At 39.6% G+C, this 24332-nt stretch overlaps 1 protein-coding gene and 1 pseudogene across 1 annotated transcript; one reads left to right on the top strand and one right to left on the bottom strand.

Annotated features, from left to right (window-relative positions):
• Positions 1 to 4610: 4610 nt before the first annotated feature.
• On the bottom strand, positions 4611 to 6587 carry LOC117932026. Its single transcript, XM_034853075.1, has one exon. The coding sequence runs from the start codon at positions 6585 to 6587 to the stop codon at positions 4611 to 4613; it is 1977 nt and encodes a 658-aa protein (XP_034708966.1).
• A 137-nt stretch (positions 6588 to 6724) lies between these two features.
• LOC117932025 lies at positions 6725 to 9531 on the top strand (annotated as a pseudogene).
• Positions 9532 to 24332: the final 14801 nt, after the last annotated feature.

The raw sequence follows: 24332 nt of genomic DNA, 5'->3' as shown, positions 1-24332 counted from the left end.
GCCTAAACCTTTCGGGCCTCAATGGCGCCGGACGTTCGGATGGCTCTTCTGACTGAGGAAGCGCCTTCAATAAATCAACCCGGCTCCCCTCATCCGGATGTGGCTGCGGCCCTGGTCTCTAGCGCTGCGACCTTGCCTCCTGCGACACCCCAACAGGAGAAATGGGGGCGGATAACCAGGGGTTGCCTTCTCATGGGCCGAGCCCTCGTGCCTTTGTACTGTGAGGGGGCCAACCAGGAGAAGGTCGCATCCGGTACGTGACTTGAAATTGGCCTCGCTAGGCGGCTTGAGGGTCGGTTTTAGAAAGCATCGAGGTAGCTGCTCATCCGTCAAGGAGGGTCACCCGGAAGGCAATGAGGCGGAGATGGCGGAAGAAAACCCAGCCACCCCAGTGTTGGTGCCAGATGAGGTTCATCCAAAGAGACCCAGCCTGTTGAGAATGCTGAAGCCATGGTCCCGGATGAGGAATCACTTCCAATGCCACCTTGGAGGGGAGTCTTTTTGATGATGCACTTTCAACTCTGCTAGCCCTTTTAGCTATGCGGAGATGGAAGAGAAGCTAAAACAGATTCCTTCCGATCTGACGTTGGAGTGCCTTCAGCCAAGATGTTCGAGACAGTAGAGATGGTATAATTTGTGCTTGATTTCTTTGTCATATGATGCGTTTGTCACATGGTTTTGTAACTTGGTCTTTCTTTGTTTGAGTATTTTCCTGCAGCTGGTGAGTGGCCTTCGCGGCATGGCTCATCAACGTGATCTTCTTTCTGACCTGCTGGAGACTGCTGATTACACAAAATCTTCGTGTCTCAGCGAAAGAGCGATGAAGAGAAGTTGCGTTTGAGACTGGGCAGGCTGAAGCAGTTCATCTACTACTCGAGAGGAGAACGAGGTTCTTCGAGAGGAGTTGCTGAGGCAAAGAGCAGGGAGGATTTTATGGAAGCCCGCCTTTTTGAGACGGAGGACGAGATGGCTCTTTTGAGGAGGGAGGTAAGGCAACTCCGGACAGAGGTGTCTATTGAGAAGAGGCAAGAGAAGAGTTGCAGTTGCGCTTATCAGCGCAAAAGAAGAGCTGGAGGGTGAGTTTGCTGCGGAAAGGGAGGAACTTGAAGCGGAGTACAGAAGCAAGTTGATGAAATATTTCTTTGGCTATCGCTGCTGTATGAAGAAGCATGGAATCAAACGGGATGTCCTTCAATTCCTCCGGGTGAAGAGGAGAAGCTGCGTCGCAAACCTGCTCAATGAGGGTCTTTTCTTTGTAAAGAATTTTACTGCTATCTTTTCTTTGCATTTTGTAGTCCGGAGACTTTTTGTATGTGATTCTTTTCACACAAGTATCAATAAAATATACTTCTTCATTTTGTCTCATCCTTTATTGGTAATACTGCTTTAGATTAGATACATTCCCATGGTCGCTGCAATGGGGTTCCATCTAGTTCTTGTAGATGATAGGCTCCACTTTCATTTGCTTTAGACACTATGTAGGGGCTTTCCGTTGGCTTGGAATTTTTCCTACTCCTATGTTAGCAGTATTTTCAAAAACTTTCTAAGGACCAACGTACATTTTTGAAGCTTCTGGGCCTTACTTGCGATTGTAGTGGGCTGATGCCTTTGTTGATAATCTGCCATCCGGATGGCTGAGTTTCTCTTACTTCGTCCGCCCAGTCTAAGTTTCTTCCTAACTCTGTATCTGCATCAGTCTCCCTTTCTACCTCGGTCCGGACAGTGGGTAAACCTATTTCAGTAGGAATGATTGCGTCCATACCGTATGCGAGGCGAAGGGAGTGTTTCCTGTTGGACGTCCGGGTGTGGTTCGATAAGCCCACAGGACGCCGGGTAGTTCCTCCACCCACTTTCCTTTGGCTTGCTCGAGTCTTTTCTTTAAGGCAGTGATTAGCGTTTTGTTTGTGGCCTCCGCTTGACCATTGCTTTGGGGATATCGTGGCGTAGAGTATGAGTTTCGGATGTTTAGTTCTGAACAAAAATTCCGGAATGCGATACTATCAAACTGTGGCCATTGTCTACTATGATGGTCTGGGGGATTCCAAAGCGGCAGATGATGTTTTCCATACAAACCTGGTGACATCTTTATCTTTGATGCTGGCATAGGCTTCAGCTTCTACCCATTTAGTGAAGTAATCCGTGGCTACAAGCAGGAATTTTTTCTGGGCAGGTGCGGCTGGTAGAGGTCCTACTATGTCATGCCCATTGTGCGAAGGGCCAAGGTCCTGAGATTGTTTTCAGTTCTCCTGACGGCATGTGCTGAATGGGGGCATGCCTTTGACATTTGTCACATTTTTTAACATATGCCGCCGCATCCTTTTTCATCGTGGCCAGTAATAACCTTGTGAATGGGCCCTGTGCGCCAGAGACCGACCTCCGGCATGATTTCCGCATACTCCCTCGTGCAATTCAGCTAATACGTACAACACCTCTGAATGATTTATACATCTGAGGTAGGGACCTGTAAAGGATCGCTTGTACAGATGCTCCCCTATTAGGGTGAAGCGGGCGGCTTGCACCCGGATCTTGTGTGCTTGCTTAGTGTCTTCGGGCAGGGTGCCTGTCCGGAGGTACTCAATGATGGCTTTCATCCAGCCTTTGTCGTCTGTTTTGCTTTCCTCAATGGTATGGCAAGTGGAGGTTTCGACGACGGAAGACTTGGCTTGCACATATATAGGCAATAGTATAGCTTCTTTGACGGGAAGAGAAGCGGCTATGCCTGCTAGGGCGTCGGCACGCGAGTTTTTAGTCCGCCTGATTTTCTCAATCGTCCATTCGGTGAATCGCTGCAAGGTGTCCCTTACTTTGTTTAAGTATCGCGCCATGCGTGCATCATTGGCTTTATATTCTTTCTGAACATGTCTTACCACAAGTTGGGAATCGCTATAAATTCGGAGTTTCGAGACGAATAGAGCCAGAGCGAGGTCCAATCCGGCTAAGATGACTTCATATTCTGCTTCATTGTTAGAGGCGGGGAATCCCAGCCGGATGGCTTGCTCCAAATATTCTCCGGTTGGGGATTGCAACAGGAGTCCTACCCGGATCCGGACGACCGGGAGCCCCATTAACCCGCAAAGTCCACCATTGTTTTTCGCTTGGCTCCTCGTGTTGGGAGGGCCTTCGAGAGTATTCCAGCACGAAGTCAGCCATCACTTGGCCTTTTATGGATAATCTGGGTTGGAACTCGATTCCATATTCACTCAATTCTATGGCCCATTGAAGCATTCTTCCGGTTAGGTCCGGCTTGTGTAGGATATTGCGAAGGGGTTGGTCAGTTAACACGACCGCCGGGTGTGCTTGGAAATAGGGTCGGAGTTTCTGGGCGGCACTTCGAAGTGCTAAGGCCGTTAATTCCATCTTTGAATATCTGGTTCTACATCTGCTAACGCTTTGCTTATGTAGTAGATGGGTTTCTGCTCCTTGGCGATGGGCAGCGGAATAAGACAGCGCTAATTGCCCACTCTGAGACAGCCAGGTACATATACAATTTTTCTCTGGGGAGAGGGCTGCTTAGGATGGGTGGTTGCATGAGGCACCGTTTAATTTTTTCGAAAGCGTTTTGACAGTTGTCCGTCCATCCGATTGCTCCGCTTTGTGGATTGCCAAGAAGAAGGGTTGTAGCTCATCGGTGAAACGGGCTATAAAACGCCCTAGGGCGACAAGCTTGCCTGTGAGGCGTTGTACTTCCTTCTTGTTCCTGGGGGGTGGTGTTTCTATGACTGCCTTGATTGATCTGGGCTAACCTCTATTCCCTTTGACTGACCATAAATCCAGGAATTTCCAGCACTTACGCCAAAGGCGCATTTAGAGGGGTTTAGCTTCATGTCAAACTTCTTAGGAGGCGAAAACTTCTTGTAAGTGGAGAACATGCTCCTCTCGGGTTTTGCTTTTGACACGATATCGTCGATATATACCTCTACTGTACGGCTGATTAGTGGTTTAAATATCTTTGTCATCAGTCTTTGATAAGTAGCGCCAGCATTCTTGAGGCCAAATGGCATGACTTTGTAACAATAAAGTCCGTGTGGCGTTATGAGGCTGTCTTCTCTTGATCATCCGGGGCCATGGGGATTTGGTGATATCCGAAGAAAGCGTCCAGGAAGGAGAGCATCCCTTGCCCAGCAGTGGAGTCCACAATTTGATCTATTCGTGGCAAGGGGAAACTGTATTTCAGACATGCTTTATTGAGGTTGGTGTAGTCAACGCAGACCCGCCATTTGCCTTCTTTTTTAGGCACCACTACTACATTTGCCAACCAGTCCGGATAATCCTACTTCTTTGATGAATCCGGCCTCCAGTAGTTTGTCGATCTCATTCCGGATGATTTTTTGTCTGTCCGGGTGGAAACGTCTAACCCTCTGCCGGATGGGTTTCGCTGTTGGTAAAACGTTAAGTTTGTGAGAGACTATTGATGGATGAATCCCCTTCATATCAGAGTGCGCCCATGCGAAAATGTCATGGTTTTGTCGGAGGGCGTCTTGGATGTTCTGGGTTTCTTCAGGTGTTAAGAGGGAATTGATATGAGTAAGGTGAGCATCTTCTTCCGAAATTTGGATTGTTTGCAAGGGATCTGCTACCGGGGGATCTCTGTCCGTCGGGCACGGTGACTGCTATTGGTCGAGTGCGTGCGTGGACTCAGGGAGAGGTTCATTCTCTTGACTGGTCCCGAATTCTCTTGCTATCTGGTAGTATTGGCGAGCAGCTAGCTGGCTGCCGTACAGGTTGATTTGCCCACCCTCAGTAAGAAAACTTACCATATGATGATATGTAGAGGGGATGACTTTCATGTCGTGCAGCCATGTGCGCCCCAAGATAATATTGAAGGGTGACAAATCTTGTACCACCGAAAATTGGACGTTGAGAGTGATTGGGCCGGCTTGAACTGGTAGCACAATATCTCCTAAGGAAATGGTTGATGCCCCGTTGAATCCGGACAGGATTCTCCCAGGGTTTTCGAGACCGACTAAATTATGTCCCATGTGGCTTACGACTGATGCTTGTACCAGGTCAGCTGAGCTGCCTGGGTCAACTAAGATGCGTCTTACATCGAATTTGTCTATCCTTAAGGATAGAATGAGGGCGTCGCGGTGCGGACGTAATATCCGTGTGGGGTCTACTGGTGGAAAAGTGATTGTTCCGTCTATGGGGTGAGGGCTTCCTCCAGTTATCCTAGGTCGGATGGAGTTGACGCGCTCACGTACCATTGCCTCTCGTAATAATTTTTGCCTCTTTCGTTTGGAATTTATCTCTTCATCCGACGGACCTCCATTGATGTAGTTTATAACGGCTTTGGGGGTGGCTGGAACCGTGGGGGCTCCAGAGTCGCGGCTCCGGGAGGCGTCTCTATCTCTGGCATCTGAGCGGAGGTATTGCCTTAAATGTCCCGCCTTTATAAGCCTTTCCACCAAATACTGGAGGCTTCTGCACGTCTCCGTAGTATGGCCATGCTCCTTGTGGTAAGCGCATTTTTTGCTGTGATCTCTCCTGGATGGGTCCGATCCGAGGGGTCTGGGCCACCTGAAATCGGACATGCTTTGGATCATAGGGAGAAGCTTCTCATAAGTTATAGAGAGTGGTGTGAGGGGTGGCATTTCCGAGCGGCCTGGCCCTTCTTGCCTTCGATCGGATGGCCTTGGCCTGTCCGGAAGTTTAACGCTTCCTTCTATATTCCCTTTGGACGGCTGTCCGGCAACCAATACTTGCTGGGTGGCTGCCCGTACGTCATCCTCAAGCATGGAATATTTGTTCGCACGTCGAAACAAATCGTCCATCGTCACGGGAGGTTTCTTAGCTAGTGATTCAAAAAATGGAGTGCCTGGACAGATGCTTCGCTTGAAGATCTGTAGGACAGCGTCCATGCTGCAAGCTTCCACTTGTAGGACGGCTTGGCCAAATCGTTTCACGAATTCCCTCAAGGATTCATTATCCTTCATTTTTATATTTTGCAAGGTGCTGATGTTCTGTTTATGCCGAGCGGAGCACAGGTATTGTCCTAGAAAAGCTTCTGAAAGGTCTCTGAAATTGTCCACCGAGTTAGGAGGTAGGCGATGGAACCATGAGAGGGCCTGTCCTTGTAGACTGGCAGGGAATACCTTGCACAGCAGCGGATCGTTGCCTATATCGAGGGTCATGAGCTGCCGATAATGCATGATATGGTCGAAGGGGTCACTGCACCCATCGTACGTGGAGAACTTTGGTACGAGGAACCCCCTTGGGGGCTCGTAATGAATGATATGAGAGCAGAAAGGCGTGGAGAGCATGTCATCCAGCCTTTTGCTAATAGAGCCGATGGGTGGCTCGTTCGGGGGATTTTTCCCAATGGATCGTACCGCTTGGTGCGGTGGAACGTTCTGCACCATGGGGGTGACCAAGGGGTCATGGTGCGAGAGAACGTTTTGTGGTATGGGGGTGACCGTAGGGTCATGGTGCACTCCCCTTGTGGTGTTTGCTGGTGGCTTGGGCCTGCCAGGCTGCTGGGGTCCTAGTCTCGCACGTATAGCGCCCGATAACTGGGATCTTCTGTCACGCCGTCTCTTTGACGAGAAATGAGTGGAATCTGAGCTCTCTTCACGGGGAGCTCGAGGCATGGGTGTGTGTGGCTCCTGCGGCCTAGCGTTGCGTGTTTCAGGGATTGCCTCCGCTGTTCCGGGGTAGATCGACTCCAGATGAGGCCTTGAGTTGGCTACTTGGCCTCTAGAGTGTTGACGACGGGGTGGCCCCGTCGATGATGCCTGGATTCGCAATATTGCATTTTCCTCTCTTAACCTTGTCGTCTCCTGGAGGAGAGTTTGCAGTTGTCGCTCGCTTGCTAATTGCCTTCTTTCGATGGCTTAGCGCCATTCAGAATTGTCTTCCTCTCCTCTACCAGATGAACGGCTTTGGGAGGGCGTGGCCATCTTTGCTAGTTACTGAATCAGCGAAAAAGTTTCCCACAGACGGCGCCAATGTTGAGGCCTCGTATTCTCAATGATCCACATAGTTGCCAAATGGATGGACGTACGATCTCAACTGTGATTCCTGATTCAGTTGCTCCTGCAAAAGGCGTCCGGACAGGGTGTCCGGACACACCCTCCGATGGTTTTGTCAGCCACGGAAAGAGAGATAAAAGCAATTGGCATAGTTGGCCTTTTACTTGGTATTGAAAGGCTTACCTTCTTCTTTGCGCGAAGGTTTGTATATATAGTTCTTTGGAAATTCTCTCTCCTCCATAAATGATGGAAGGCTTTTTGGTTTACCATGATGCCACTAGGTGGTGGCAGGGATATCCTCATCCTATGAACGGCTGTCAGAGATCGTGAGAAGTGACTTGCTGTCACTTCTGTCTTTTCACTCTGCAGGTACTGGGATATGATTTGTGACAGGATGTCAGAATGACGTAGTGAGGCATGCTTGGCTTGGCCAGTGATCTGGATGAACATATCCGGGTAGAATATGAAAGGTCGCCGGATGAGTAATGGCGGTGGTCCGGATAGGATGTTTTGCGAGTCCCGTGTGCTCTTTATTTCAGGGGTCCGGATAGGAAAGCGCGCCACGTGTACTTTTGGGGAAATCCGGATGTGGATACTCCGGATAGGATCACGTGCCACGTATCGTCAGGGGACGCGTGCCACGTGTCATCAGGGATGGGTCCCTACACAACCCATTGCTTCATACCTACTGCACCCTTCGTACCCACTTTTGCCACCACCCAAGAATCATATTCCTTGTCCAGCACGTCTCTCATGCCCATCATACTTCTTTCTCTTACTACCCGCAACCCCATTCAACACTTGCAAACCCGTCCCATTTCACCACATCTTTCAACACTCACCAATCATTTTTTTTTTTCTCACTACCTAGTTCACTAAGGATACCCATATCTTTAAAGCCCACCGTACCCATATATTCACACCGTGTACCATACCTGCTTGTTGCTCTACATGCACGTTCATCCTCCTTAATACCCTTCATACCCACTGTCAATTTCCCACTGATTTGTGCTACCCCGTGGCTGTATCTCCATAACTCACCTTTTCATTGATTTCGAAGAGCAAACTCTCATATCTGGTGAGGGTTCAGAAGCTCGTCCTCAACATCTCCGTTGAAGAAAATGGGGATCGTTTCACCAAAGCTGCTAAGGTTGAGGAGACCCAATTGCCGAATCCATGTTCTCTCTACATCGAGGTTTCCACCAAAGCGAACACGCCTTTCTGAAGACTGGTGCTGTGAATGTTGAAATAAGACCAGCTCATGCAGAGTTTTTTTTTCATCAGCATCACTACAAAAAAATATATCCCAGCTTTACAAAATGCTGCCAATGAAGTTGATCTGGCACAGTTCACAAAAGCATATCAAACCACTAATGTTCTATTTGGGGTTTTGGAAGCTGTTTATCATACTCAGGCTACTGAAGTTGATCGTGAGATTTTAGAAGCTCAAAATCAGGTTGCGGAGAAGACAGAGATATATGTCCCTTACAATATTCTTCCTCTTGATCCTGATAGTGCAAACCAGGCAATTATGAGATATCCAGATATTCAAGTTGCTGTTTATGCTCCTCGTAACACAAGGGGTCTTCCATGGCCACGGGATTACAAGAAGAAAAACGGTGAAGACATTCTAGACTGGCTACAGGCAATGTTTAGATTTCAGAAGGATAACGTGGCCAGTAAAAGGGAACATTTGATTTTATTACTTGAAAATGTGCAGATACGACAGTTTCCTAAGCCTGATCAACAACCCAAGTTGGATGAACGCGCACTGACAGAAGTGATGGAGAAACTGTTCAAGAATTACAAAAAAATGGTGCAAGTACTTGGATCAGAAAAGCAGTCTTTGGTTACCAACTATACAGCAGGAAATGCAGCATCGCAAACTATTGTACATGGGCTTATATCTTCTCATTTGGGGAGCAGCTACAAACTTAAGATTCATGCCAGAATGCCTGTCATATATTGATCATCATATGGCATTTGAGCTGTATGGTATGCTGGCTGGGAATGTCAGTCCCATGACAGGTGAACATGTGAAACCAGCCTGTGGAGGTGAAGAAGAGGTTTTCTTAAAGAAAGTGGTTACTCCTATCTATGAAGTGATCGCAAAGGAAGTTGATAGGAACGAAAGGGAAAAATCTAAGCATTCCCAATGGAGGAACTATGATGATTTAAATGAATACTTCTGGCCAGTTGATTGCTTCCGACTAGGTTGGCCAATGCGTGCAGATGCCGATTTCTTTTATCTGCCTATAGAAGAGATCCATTGCGAAAGAAATGGGGATGGCAAACCAACTACCAGAGAGCGCTGGATGGGAAAAGTTAATTTTGTTGAGATACGTTCCTCTTGGAATATTTTCAGAAGCTTTGATAGAATGTGGAGTTTCTTCATTTGTGCTTACGGGCCATGATAATTGTTGCTTGGAATGGTTTGGGGGAACCAAGTTCAATCTTTAGTGGCGATGTTTTCAAGAAAGTATTGAGTGTCTTTATAACTGCTGCAATACTGGCAGTCTCCTCTATGAAGATGAGTTCATCAAGTATCTCAAAGACTATCTAGGTCAGTTTAGATAAAACATGGTTCTTATCAGAAGACAAAAGAGCAAGAATGGAGGCACGATGCAGGTTCAGAATAAGATTGAGGAATAGTGATGAGATTTTCAAGCTCTTGAATGGTGGAATCTATATACACTTTTACGGGCTTGAGGAAATGATGTTTAGGATCCAAGAAACTCTTAAGAGAGTTGTAGACCAGAGAGGAGAAAACTGGAAAGAGAAGCTGCAGGAAGAAACACTCATTGCATGGTGTGCCATATGCATGGCCACCTTTCGGGCCACATGTTACCTACTGTTTCCTCATCTTCGACTCAAACCCTCTTTTGTGAATAATCTTCAAATTTTGATTTTTAAATAATCCTAATTCCACATTTTTCTTCTTCCTTGGAGTTTTTAGGTTCCAAAAACCTATTTCCCGATAAAATATGGCCGTCATTTTCTTTCCGGCGAGCCACTTTCGAATTTTCTTTGATTTTCAAAATGTTTTAAAATAAGTGTGAATTTATTTTCATAATTCTTAGTGATAGAAATCATGAAATTGATTCACTCAAAAATAAATTCGGCTTTAGTGGGGGCCCAACATTATTGGATGTTTCTCTTGAAAATCAATTTGATTGAATTGTGATATATGATGATTTCGTACTCGATTTAGTGGCACGTGAACTATGTTTTATGACCATTATTTGTGCACTAATCTCATTTCTTGATAGCTCATTGTGGCTCGTCGCCCAGGTACATATCTACTCGCATCCTGGTCATTCTCTATGCATGTTCTGATTCTCATATGTGCATGATCGTTCTGCGTATTCATTAATTAACTCATCAATTGCCATGATTGTTTCATTTTATTAGTAGAGACCCATTTTTAGGGACTTAGAGGGGTGCTACAATTTTTATTGTACCTTCCTGATAAGTAACTTGACCCTCGAACCCGATCTGGTTTTTCACAGACCACCTTTTCCAAAATAAGGAGTCACACTTAGGGTTTTCTTTCTTATTTTGTTTACTCTTTAAAAATAAAACAAAAATAAGTGGCGACTCCAAGTCATTTTCTTAATTAATAAAATCATTTTCAAATAAAATTGAGCTCGCCATCGACCGGAAACTCATGAGCCGAAATGCTGGGTCCACAATATATATTTCATATAAAACTTATTTTTTTTATAAAAACATATTTTATTTATTTAAAAAATAAAATTTATTTTTTAAAGAAATGTCATATTGTAGACCCCCTCATATGGGGGACATTTCTCTTGTTTTTCTTTTTTCTTTTTTCTTCTTTTTTTCTTCTTCTTCATCAACCCGAGAATAGGCTGTATGGGGCAGCTGGATAGGACTGGGAGTGAAAGAAAGCAGTTGATGAGTGAGCTATTCATGAGCAGCCAAGAGGAAGATGATTGGAAGTGAAAGAAAAGCGGCTGATGGGCGAGTTGCTTGGTACAGAGGGGACAACTGAGAAGAAAGGAGACACAACCGTTTGGAAATGAAGGACAACTGAACAAAAGATGGCTAGTTACAGAGAGGTAGAGTGATAGCTTGGGAAAAGGAGATTTTTTCTGAAGGAGAAAAATACGTTTTTTGAGAGCAAGGAACGGGTTCGAGGAGACAAGGGAGAGTTTTGAATTGAGGGGTAGAGAGCTTGAAGAGGAGAAAAAAAACAGAGTTTCACAGAGGGGAGGAGAGAGTTGCTTGAGAAGAGCTTTTCTAGGTATGGCAACTATTGCTTCTTTGTTGTCTCATTTTTGCACGACTTTATCCTCATTTTAAGTCGTCTTCTTGAGCATCAATTTTCTGTTTTGGTGTGGATAGGAAGAGCCACCTGTTTGTCATGGTTAAATCTAGTCTTCTGTGTGCATGCTTCATTTTTTTTTTTGGGTTTTCCTTGCCTTTCCTCTGCACAAGATTGATGAATGAGTTCATTTATGAACTTGATATATGAGCCACTTGTTTATTTTCTTTGTTAATCTCACTCATCTTGAGCTCATGGGCATTACCAAAAATGAGGCTCTGTACCATTATGTGTTTCATGTTCTTGCATTTGCTTAATCCTCATCATTCATTCTAGTTATTGTCTTTGTTGCTACTCCTACATTTGTGCTATGTTTGGTGAGTTGTTAGATCTGGAGCTTGGTGAAAATGAGGGGAGCCATGCTTGTGGTTTTTATTCTCCTGCTGATAGTTTGTGGTCCAAAAGGAAAATGAGGTGATGGGTTTTCAGGAAAGTTGCAAAAAGCTGTAATCTCTATATTTGACTTAGAAGACTCATCGAGGGCTTATGCTGAGGTATTGGGAAAGGGTACATTTGGCAACTTACAAGGTGATTTTTGAGGATAACTCTAGATGCAGCAAGATGAATCGCTCTTATCCATGTAGGGAATGCTAAGAAGCTCAACCATGCGTGCATGGTCATCCCACTCCTCTCACACTTTTCTCCATCCATTCCACTAATGGCAACCCACACCCTTCTCACCTATCCGTCATGCCCATTGCTGCATTTGGTTCCATCATCGAACCCATTTTTCCTTACCATTTTTAGCTCCACTCGACTCCTAATCCCATAAACTCACCTCCCTCACCAACTTTTCTATCATTTCCAAACCCACTAAATACGTCATCTCCATACCCATTTTCTAACGCCCATTAACCCACTTTTCTCTCTACATCATCACCTATACCCATTAAACCCATGCCCCACATGTTTGCATGGCCACATGAACCTTTGCAAACGTCTCCACCATTCCCCCCTTCCCTCCCCTTATTCCATTTTGCCCATAACCATACCCACACCCAAGCTCACCACCTCATCCTTCCCAACCTTCCATGCATATTAGCATTTCTTTAATACTCTCTAACCCACTTCAACTTCATCTCTCATCCATCCTATCCTCCATCAAACCCATCGCTTCACACCTAACGAACTCTTCATACCCGTTTTCTCCATTTTTGGCTCATTTCCTCCATTTTCTCACATACATGAAGTCCCATGCATGTGCCCATATTCGACTCATCACTTTCCTAAATTTCATGCCCGTCATGCTCATCGCCATGTCCCATATATCTATCTTGAATTCCACCATCGAAACCACTTCTTTCAATACCCTATAAACCCACTTAATCTCACCACCCTTCCCTTTGGCTCAACCTCTAAGTCTATCATTCTCACTACTTCATTCACTCGAATTTCTTCCCATTCTTTCTCATGCAATGCGCAGCCCGCACATGCTTATTCCTTACCTCGATGCCTTCCATACTCGATGGCCTCCGTATGCTATGGTAAGGATAGAAGATACAATCCCCACACAGTTTTCCAATAAGCCATTCCATCCCGAGCTCGCACGCACACAGGTTTAGCCACTATGGCCGTCAAGAGGCTAAAAGAGTTGCTAGAAACTCACAAGCTTTCAGCGTGTGAAAACTCAAGTATTACCAATGGAAATGGAACAAACGGGCAGAGCAATGAGAAGTCTCTACGACGTTGGCTGGGTCATGAGCTAGAAGTCATGGTGAATGTGCATGAAGTTCATTTTGAATATAAAAAGCAAAGGATATCTTCACTTAGTCGAGTTGTAGAAGTTGCTCCACGTAAAGTGATTTTGCTCCCCGCAACAGGAAAAGGAGAACTACGAGAGATCCTAAAGCTATTCCATGGACTCAAGTTTCTCTAATTCGATCTGCCGCTGATGCATGGGCATAGTCCAGTATTCAAGTTGGAGATGTCCTTTGTTGGCCCACAAATTTAGGATGGATGATGGGACCTTCTATACTTTATGCAACCTTTCTAACCGGTGTAGTTCTAGCTCTCTATGATGGATCTCCTCTTGACCGCGACTTTGGAAATTTTGTTCAGGATTCGGGGGTAACTATCTTGGGTGCTGTTCTGAGCGTAGTGAAGACTTGGAAGAGTATGAGATGTATGGAAGGCTTAGATTGGACAAAGATTAAGTCATTTGCTCCCATTGGAGAAACATCCAACGTTGATGGTGACCTTTGGCTTTCTTCAAGGGCTCATTACAAACCTATTATTGAATGTTGAGGAGGCATAGAGCTTGCTTCAAGCTACATCCAAGGAAGCATGTTGCCATCGCAAGCTTTCAGAGCATTTAGCACCACTGTGATAACAACAGGCTTTGTCATTCTAGATGAAAATGGTGTTCCCTATCCAGACGATCAACCTTGTGTTGGTGAAGTGGGTTTGTTCCTTCTAATCATGGGAGCAACTAATCGGTTACTAAATGCTAACCATAAGGAGATCTACTTCAAGGGAATGTCAGTGTACCAAGAAATGCATCTCAAGAGACATGGGGGCATCTTTAAGAGAACTATTGGAAGGCTACAAATTCGGAAGTTGACTCTGCTTTTCAAAGTGGGTTCATTGCAAATATTCCTCCAGAGTGGGCCCAGAAGAAAACACTCATTTCATGGCCACCTTTAGCACGACCATCTTTGGGGCCACGTGGCATTCTCCTATTTCCCCATCTTTAAGTTTGAGATAATTCTCCAAACTTTAGTTTGTGAACAATTTCCCAAAATCTAGTTTTTTTAAAAAAAATAATTTTAACTCCTCAATTTTCTTTTCATCCTTAGATCTTCTTTTTAGGTCCCAAAAATCCATTTTCCAATAAAATTTGCTGCTCTTTTCTTTCTGGTAAGCAATTTTCGCATTTTCTTTGATTTTTAAAATAAGCAAGAATTAAATTTTGTAATTCCAAGCGATGGAATTTGTGAAATTGATTCATGCAAAAATAAATTGGGCTTTGGTGGGGGCCCAACGTTAGTGGATGTTTCCTCTAAAAATAGATTTGAGTGAAGTGCATTGTGATATATGATGATTTCTTACCCTATTTAGTGGCATGTGTGACATAGTTTGTGTTCATTATTATGCACTAACCTCATTTCTTGATAGCGCATTATGGCTTGCCTGTTGAGGTACACATGCACTCTCATTTTGGCCATTCTTCACAGGCGTCTTGATTCCCATGCGAGTGATCATTTTTGGTATCTCTTGATCTACTAATTAACTGTCACATCTACCTCATTTTATTAGTAGAGACTCGTTTTTAGGAACTTAGAGGGGTGCTACGGTCTTCACCGTACCTTCCCGATAAGTAACCTGACCCCCGAGCCCAGATTTGGTTTTTCAAGGACCACATTTTCCAAATAAGGAGTCACACTTAGGGTTTTCTTTCTTATTTTGTTTACTTTTTTAAAAATAAAATCAAAATAAGTGGCGACTCCAAGTCATTTTTAAAAAAATAAATCATTTTCAAATAAAAAGCGAGTTCGCCATCGAGTGGAAGTGCATGAGCCGAAATGCAGGGTCCACACATACACACTTATTTTATTTTATTTTTTTATTCAAATCTCCAAGGCTGTTGTTGGTTTCAAAAAGTATTTAGGAAAGTAAAAAATTATTAAAGAAAATGATTTTTTTCATATTTGATTTACACATGAAAAATACGAAAGAAAATAAAATATAATTAATATTAATTAAAAATAATTAAAAATTTTAAAATTTTAAAATTTTAAATTATTTAATCATCATATAAAAAGAGGAAAAATAAGTGATATGAGTTTTGAAGTAACACATAAAATAATTAATTGATTTTAAATCTATTTTTTATTTTCCTCTCTATTTTTTTTCCTTCACATTTTCCAAAACCAAATATAGCCTAAAAAATATATATAAATTTTACAAATAAAATAAATTTATAAGGGTTATTAACAAAATTTGAAATCAATTGTGGTATGTTTATATCAAACCTCAAAGGGATTAAGTGAACTTAACCATTATTTAATCTTAATTTAAAGATTTTTAGATTTTATGCTCTCTTTTAAAAAAAAATTAATTATTGGAATATTTTACTTATATATAACCTACGTTTTTTATGGTTTTAAAAGGTTATTTTTAACTATCATACAAAAAAGTGGCTAAAATAGGAGTTTTTCCTTTGTATCTAGCAATGATCTCATTTATTAGTACTTAATTTTTATTTTTTATTTTGCATTTTTTCTTATTTTAAGTTTATTTAAATCTCTCTCTCTCTCTCTCTCTCTCTCTCTTTTTCATTTGTTTTTTGAATGGTTTAAATCTAGTTATACCTATACTAAATTTGTACCTTAAAAATATATGAAGTATTTGTAATAATTTTTTATATTAATTGATTTAAGATGACAACAACTGCCTTTATTACGAATGAATGAAATTGATAGAAGTAATTCATATTTGAATGAAGTTTGATTATTTAATTCTCGTTTTGAGGCATCTTGAAGTGAACTTTACAATAAAAGTAATCTTTAAAAAAAAAAAATTCCAAATTTAGATAATTTTTTTAAATATTTATCAAACTGGTACTCTCTTACCATATAAGCATATATTATTACTTTTATGTCAAAATCACTGTTGATGACTCTTAGTTTTAAATTGGTGGTTTATTTTTTGGCTAACTAAAAAAATTAAAATATTTAGTTTTTTTAATTAAGTTAAAAGTAATCTATTGATATTAATCTACATATATAAAAAGAACTTATTATTAATAGGTTCAATTTAGTTATTGTGGACCTCGCGTTTCGGCTCATGCGTTTTCCACTTGATGGCGAGCTCGATTTTAATTCGAAAAATGATTTTTTATTATTAAGAAAATGACTTGGAGTCGCTACTTATTTTTGTTTTATTTTTAAAGGGTAAACAAAATAAGAAAGAAAAACCCTAAGCGTGACTCCTTATTTTGGAAAAGGTGGTTTGTGAAAAACCGGATTGGGTTCGAGAGTCAGGTTACTTATCGGGAAAGTACGGTAAAGACCGTAGCACCCCTCTAAGTCCCTTTAGTCGGGTCTCTACTAATGAAATGAAGCAATCATGGCAATTGATGAGTGAATCAATGAATACCCGGAACGATCATACACGTATGAGAGTTAGAGCATGCACAGAGAATGACTAGGATGCGAGTAGATACGTACTTGGGCAACGATCCTCAATGCGCTATCAAGAAGTGAAGTTAGTGCACAATTAATAAACATAAAATATAACACGCATGCATGCATCACTGAATATTGTAATAAGTCACCAATAACAAATCTTGCACTTCAATCAGGTTTATTTTTATTCTTTGATGTTGGGCTCCCACCAAAGCCCGTGTATTTTGCATGAATTAATGTCACAGACTCCATTATTTCAGAATTATGAAAAATTCGTTCATGCTTATTAAAATCAAGAGGAGCAGAAGATTGTTTGAAGACCAAAAGGGAATTAAAACTATTTGAGAGAAAATCGGATTTTTGAAATTTATTTGAAAAATTAGAGTCTCGAAGGTTATTTAAAAATTGGAGTTTTAGAGTTTATTTAAAGATCAGACTTTTAGAAGCTAAATGTGAGAACGAGAATTTTAGAAATTGAATTTGAACGAAGTTAGAAATTTGAAAAAATGATTTGAGAGTTCGGGATTTTAAATGAGGGGATGAATGGATGAGTGAATAAGTAAAGGAAATGGAATAACAACGATGGTGAAATAATAAAGATTAGATAAATAATTGCGAAAGATGGAATTTTAGAGATTTAAAGATGTGAATTTAGAGTTTGAAAACTTAAGAATTTATTTGGAGATGAGATCTTTGGTATATGAATAACTGAATAAGTAAGTGGACGAGATAACATTAATAACGAGAATAATCATTAAACGGCGATATTTGGACGGTGGAGCTTTTGAGGTTGGAAATTAGACTTGGAGGTTGAGTTCTGATGAATTAAACTTTAGCGATTAGAATAAATAGATAATATGGGATAATAATGCTACTTAATGGAAACAATATTTTAAACGAATAGAAAATGAGTAGCGGAATTTTTAAGATTGAAAACTAAATTAGGACGTTGAATTTTTGAAGAGTTGGACCTTAAATAAATAAATAGATAGGGGATAAGAATTTTAATTAACGAAAATATCATTTTTGGCGAGTAATGGAATTTCTAGGATTGAAGGTTAAATTAGGACATGGGGTCTTTGAAGAATCAGACTTTAAATAACTAGATGGATATGGGATAATAACTCTAATGGATGAAAATGAGATTTGAACTAATTATTGAAGAATTAAATTAAGACATGATTTCCTTGAAAAATTTAGACTTTAGATAGCTTGATAAATATGGGACAAATAATTCTAATGGATGAAAATGAGATTTGAACTAATTATTTAGGGATTAAATTAAGACATGGGATTTCTTTGAAAGATTTAGATTTTAAATAGCTAGATAAATAATTCTAAGGGATGAGATTTGAACTAATTATTGAAGAATTAAATTAAGACATAGGATTTCCTTGAGAGATTTAGACTTTAGATAGCTAGATAAATATGAGATAAATAATTCTAATGGATGAAAATGAGATTTGAACTAATTTTTGAAGAATTAAATTAAGACATAGGATTTCCTTGATGTAATATTGGAGCATAACAGTGGATATTGGTAAGAGAGGGGGGAGGGGGCTATGTGCATGAAAAGAGGGCAAATAATCTAAGACAAAGCAATACTGAGCTTGAAAACTAAGTAGTGGCATCAAAATAGATCCAAAAACAACACTGGTAAATGCAAAACTTCCAACGAAAATCCCACATCCAAACCAAAGAAACGATAACCAGGAGAAGTAAAATAAACTGAAGAATAAAAACGAGTCCATGAAGTCATACCTGAGAGCCTTTCCTTAGCCTCCTAAGTTAAATAAGATCCCCTCTCTCGCAGGTACAACGCCCCTTTCTCCCTGGCACCTCTCTGGATTTTTTTTTTTTTTTTCTCCCTCTCCTCCCCTTCCCTCTCTTGCCTCACCTCATCAGGATACCCACAATTCCCCCGCTGCAGGTCACCACCTACCCTCCTGTTCACCCCATCAGCAAGTATGGGCTGCCATTCTCCTTTGCCACACGTTTAAGGCAGCTGGGCTCTTGGGAGGTGTCCCCCCCCCCTTCACTAAAAATGGAAAATTACTCTCCTAGGTCATGCCATGCTTCCCTTGTTTCCTATCATCCTTAAAAAAGAAAAACCGAGAACTCAAGAGGGAGGGTCTATAGTTATGTTGGTTGATATTAATAGATTATTTTTAATTAAATAGAAAAAGTCAAAAAAACAAATACCACTTCAAAGTTCAAATCATAATTAGTCAATATAGTTTTAACGATAAAAGCACAATCACCAACCGTGATTTTGACATTAAAAAAAAAGAAGTAAAAAATATAACATGTTAATATTGATGTGATAAGAAGTAATAGTTTGAAAAATATTTTTAAAAATTGTGTAGATTTTTTTTTTAATAAAAAAAACTACATGAGAGATTAAGAATTTGTTTAGTAATTGTTTTTAAATCAATTTTTTGTTCTTTAGAACAAAATAAAAGAATAGGAAAACACGTTCAATAACTAGAAAACAAAAAATAGGGCATTTTTAGATAACATTTTTTTAAAATTGTTTTCACTTATCTTATGATTACTATTTTAAAAAATAATTATAAAAACATGGAGAATGACTAAAAATAAAGCAATAAATATAAAAATTTATTTTTAAAACATCTAAAAATACAAAAAATAGGTTAAAAACATTTTACGTTTTGACAATCTTTTAAAAACTCTTCCCAAATAGAGCTTAAATTTGTGCAAACTCTTTGGAATGTGTGTTTTTTAAATGGTGGTTTGGGTTAGAATAATTTGTTGTCTAACTTCTTTTGAAATTAACCATATATACCTATAGTATCTTAGCATGCTAGAGTTCCATCAACAAGATTTTCTTCACCCTTTGAATATTGATATTGAATTTAATATTTAAGGATGTTTGAATAGGTCTTCCAAACTTATTTTTAAAAAATGATTTATTAATATTTTAAATCTACAAGGTTTTCTTCACCTTTTGAATTTGATATTGAATTTTATTTTTAATGATGTTTGAATAGGTCTTTCAAACTTAAATTTTTTTAAAATGATTGAAAATTTTTAAAAATATTAAATCATCCTTACTTTAACAAAATCATCTTTAAGATATAGTTTTTAGATATATTGTTGTCTTTAAGATATAGTTTTTGGATATATCGACTGATAAAAATGATATTTGTTCTTATTTTTTTTATATTTAAAGACTATATTTAATTGGTTGAACATAATATGAGATAGAATAAGAGATAGAGATAATACATCTTATTTGTTAGGTTGAGATAGATAAGAGTTGAGATATATTATTTCAAATATTTTTTATATATCGTATTAATAGAATATGGTGTATATTTCAAATAGTAAGGTAATTGTAATTGACTCCATTCAGTTCGCCACAATAGAACTCAACCATTATACCTATTTTGTTTGATCTTATATATGATCAAATTTACCTGCCTAAAAGGAACATGGACTCTAACTTATTCACTTTTTCTACCAAAATAAATTGGAAATATTTCAAAACCGCCAAGCATACAATAATCAGAAAGTGCATAGTTTTTTTCCCTATATTTTTTTCTATATATAGAGATACCATTCTTTTAAATAATTCTAATGACCATCGATGTGAAAAGGCAATGTGTGTTATACTTTTTATTTATTCTCTATAATAAAAGTAAGGATGTATTTTGTTATGATTATTTGTTTATTCTCATTTGTTGAAATATTTACAATAATATCATTAGTAATTTACAAAAACAAAACAACTTCTTCTCCATCGTATAGGGGTACTATTAGCCCCTTAGACCTTTGACTCGGATGATGGAACTGAGGGCTTCATGTTGCACCCATGAGGACTCTAAGAGGAAAGCAAGGAAAACTTAGAGGTCTAGTGGGACAACATTAAGGAAGCTAAGTGAGGAGGCAACACTAATGCTGGCAAGCAGAGCACCCATAGGACGCATGCGCAGGTCGTGGGCATAGGCCGAGTGCACTAGGTGCTTGTGTGTGCATAGCCCTGCACCTGTGTGCACACCGTTGCTTACCCATGCACACACATAGTTGCACCTGCGTGCGCAACACCCCGCACCCTTATGGCCGGGCATGGTGCACATGCACTCCTATGTTCTTGCACACTTGGGTATCTTTAGCACCTAGACACACACCCTAAGGCAACTATGGTGATGATGCAAATGGAACATGAGCTTGATGGGGGCATTTATTTATTTATTAAATAATCCATTATGTCTCTTCAAGTAGGTTGGATGTTTCATTTACAAATTTCCAAAATGACTCAAACTACTCTTCAAGGGAGGGGTAGGTGATTCAAGGGGGCACCCATGGCCATGGCAGTTAAACGACATGTTAGCAGACACACATGGGCTACATGACATGTGTGGCATGCAACCCGTGGCCTCAATAGAAGTGTGTGTGGTGATACTTATCATTTTTGGACGATAGTGTGAGAACACTCAATTCATGAAGGCATGGGCGCAATGCCATGGCACAATGGGGCAACAAGACACATGACTTACTCAGATTGGATGGCTATGCATGGCATAAGGGCATAATGCCCTATGCACGAGAGCAACTAAGCCATGGACATAATACCATGGATCATTATAGTAACCAAGATGACTTGGGATGTTGTTGCAGCAAACACACCAATAGGTATGGTGATGCATGACATGACACGGGCAAGGCCCAATGAAGGCCTTACAACAGATGGAACCCAACTTAGATAGAAGCCCTTAAAAATCATGGGCACCTTGACATGGCATGGGCTTGGCCATTAGTGTGGGAAAGGTACATTGATGCATTAGAGAGACCTAGACACAATCACATGGTTGATTCAACATGCTCGTTCAGAAGGGTTGGCATCCCTTGACTCAGAGGCATCTTTGTGAGCACTTGACTAATAAGAGGCACCTTGTGGGACACCCATCAATAGAGGCACCTTATACGAGTAGCTTGAGTGAATGATTGGAAAAAGGCATCTTGAGAAGTTACATTTATTGGGAAAATGCACATGGAGTGCAACAACCTTGACATAACATGGAAAGAACATAAAGATTTTTGTTGGCTACAAATGGCATGAAGAGACACCTTGGTTTGAAAGGGTGTCTCTAATTGGGTGGTTGTGACTGTTGCACAACCACTACTACCAAACTTCTAATTCAAATTCAAGTGCAAAGGGAGGCATTGTGTATAAATAGCCTCCTGAATATTAGAGAGACTAAGATAGAAAAAGCTTGACGGGTTGTAAGCATTGTGTGGGTTCTCTGACTCTTGTATAAGTGTTGTGATACTTGAACAATTTTGTAATTTCTTGTCATTGATCAATAACACAAGTTGGGGCACTAATTTTATTGGGGGCATTTAGGAAAGATTGGCTAAGAAAGAGTTCTTAGCTTCGCACACTTAGGAAAAAATTGGTGGTGATTTTCTATGGTGTGACATGTACCGTCATAAATAATTTGAAAAATTAGGGACAAATCTTTTTCATTGGATCATCCACTCACCATTTCTCCCACTCATTCCCTATTACACTCTCACATGTGACACATGCACTTTCATATTATCTTAAACATTTAACTAGCCAAATAAATTAAAAAGTTGTACGATAATAATAAAATTCAATTTTAGATGATTTAAAATGCGTTTGATAGTATTTCTACTTGAAATTTTTTAGTGAAAGTGTTTTTAAGGGAATCACCTATCAAATGTTTTTTTAGAAAACACTATAAGTGATTTTTCAATATAAGTATTTTTTAGATTTTTAAAAGTATTTTCTAAATTATGTCAAATACTTAATTTTTTTTTAAAAACACTTTTTAGGCTAAAAGGGCTTCCTAGAATTATTGCCAAATAGACTCTTAGGCTTTAAGTGTTTTCAAAAGGAATTCTAAAAATAATTTTTTCTAAATGTTTTTAAAACTTTAAGAATTTGAAATCTGTATAACCTATTATGGACTCGCATTTTTCATGTGTTCCCACTTAATGGCGAGACTTATTTTTTTTAATTTTTTTTTTGTGAAAAATTGGTTTTTAGAAAAAAATGGAGTTGCCACTTTTTTTTTTTTTCTTTTTTAAGGAAAAAAAAAGAAATAAAATCTTAAAAATGACTCTTGATTTGAAAAAATGTGTCTTTGAAAACCTGAGTTTAAGTTTGAGGGTCAGGTTACTTATTGAGAAGGTACCATAATGGTAGTACCCCTCTAAGCCCTAAAATTGGTATCTACTAAATGAGTTAAGGTAACTATGGCAATTGGTTGGTTAACCTATGGATACCAAACAATACACATAATATTCAACGACCAAAGCATATATCGGAAAATAATCATATGAATAAAAGTGGAGAGAAATGTACTTGAGCAGCAATTAATAATATACTTTAAAAAGAAACAAGGTTAAAACACAGTAATAAGCATAAAACATCTAATGCATATCCTAGAACAAGGCTAAATCAATCATTTATCAATAAACACAACATCTAGAATCAATTAATAAAGGAGTACATCATGTATATTGAGTCCTACCGCTATATATTTTATTTCCGCATGGATAAATTATATAAATTCCATTCATTTAAGAATTATAAAATTTATTCATGTTATTAATGTTGTGCTAATCACGACAAATAATAATAATAGGGAAAAAAGAATAAGAAAAATGAAAATCAAAACATACAACAATTTACATGGTTCGGCCTTAAGCCTATATCCACAGGCAAGGACGAAGAACTTTCACTATTGTTAAAGGAGATTACAACTCTTGTCAAATCTCAAAGCCCCAATTTATACCCAAAAAGAGACTTACTATTTTGGTCAAAATCCGTTCTTATATATATATTTTTTCCTAATTACAAAGGAAGTTTCCATATAAAAAAAAAAGTGTATAATTGTCAAAAGTACATTTTCCTAAAAAGATCTCATAATAGGATATTTCCTATAATAATAGGACACCCACTTTCAAGAATATCTTCTATTAGAAAAATATCAATAACTTTCCAAATTGACTCAAAATACAATTTAAGACATTTTCTAACAATGTCCACCTTGGCTCAAATTCCAAAGATTCAAACAAACTTGAAAGTCTTCAAGTTACTTCGCTCCCATACCCCTTAGGGGCCTTCAGATACTACTAATACCAATTAAGTCAAAGCAATGCTTGAATTTAATTGTAGGAATGAACTTAGTCATCATATCTACGAGATTGTCCATCGTAGAGATTTTTTTCACTATAATAGCACCCTGTGCAATCACATCCCTAATAAAATCTGACATCAATATGTTTGGTTATCTCATGGAACATATGATTTTTAGTCAAATATATGGCACTTTAGCCATCATAATACACAACGATTAATTCCTATTATAAGCCTAAATCGCTAACCAAACCCTTATGCCAAATAACTTCTTTCATTGCTTCTGTGGTTGCCATCTATTATGCTTTAGTGGTTGATAAAGCAACTGTAGATTGCAAAGTTTATTTCCAACTAATAACACTACCACATAAAGTAAATACATACCTTGTTAGAGATCTTCTTTTGTTTAAATCTCTAGCATAATCAAAATCAACATAACTAACAATTTTCCTAAAGAAGTTAGTACTTTTATCATATACTAAGCCAATATGTGATGTTCCTATTAAGTATCGAAGTATCCATTTCATTGCTCGCCAATGGATCTTTCCAAGGTGATCTATATATCTACTCACCACACTAACTGCATGTGAAATGTCTGGCCTAGTGTAGACCATGGCATACATAATGCTCTCAACTGCACTAGCATAAGGAACATGTGACATGTACTCCCCCTCTTCTTTAGTCTGTGGTGATAAAGCACTGAAAGGTTTGAAGTAAGATACTAACGGAGTACTCACTGGTTTTGACCCTTATATTCC

Source organism: Vitis riparia, chromosome 15, assembly GCF_004353265.1.
Source record: "Vitis riparia cultivar Riparia Gloire de Montpellier isolate 1030 chromosome 15, EGFV_Vit.rip_1.0, whole genome shotgun sequence".
Classification (NCBI taxonomy): Eukaryota; Viridiplantae; Streptophyta; class Magnoliopsida; order Vitales; family Vitaceae; genus Vitis; species Vitis riparia.
Note: the sequence above shows the minus strand (reverse complement) of the source record. Positions and strands in the feature narration are given on the sequence as shown.

What these genes read in the sequence shown, in the direction of transcription:
- LOC117932026 (XM_034853075.1), bottom strand. Translation starts at nt 6,587, where the DNA reads ATGCCTCGAGCTCCCCGTGAAGAGAGCTCAGATTCCACTCATTTCTCG.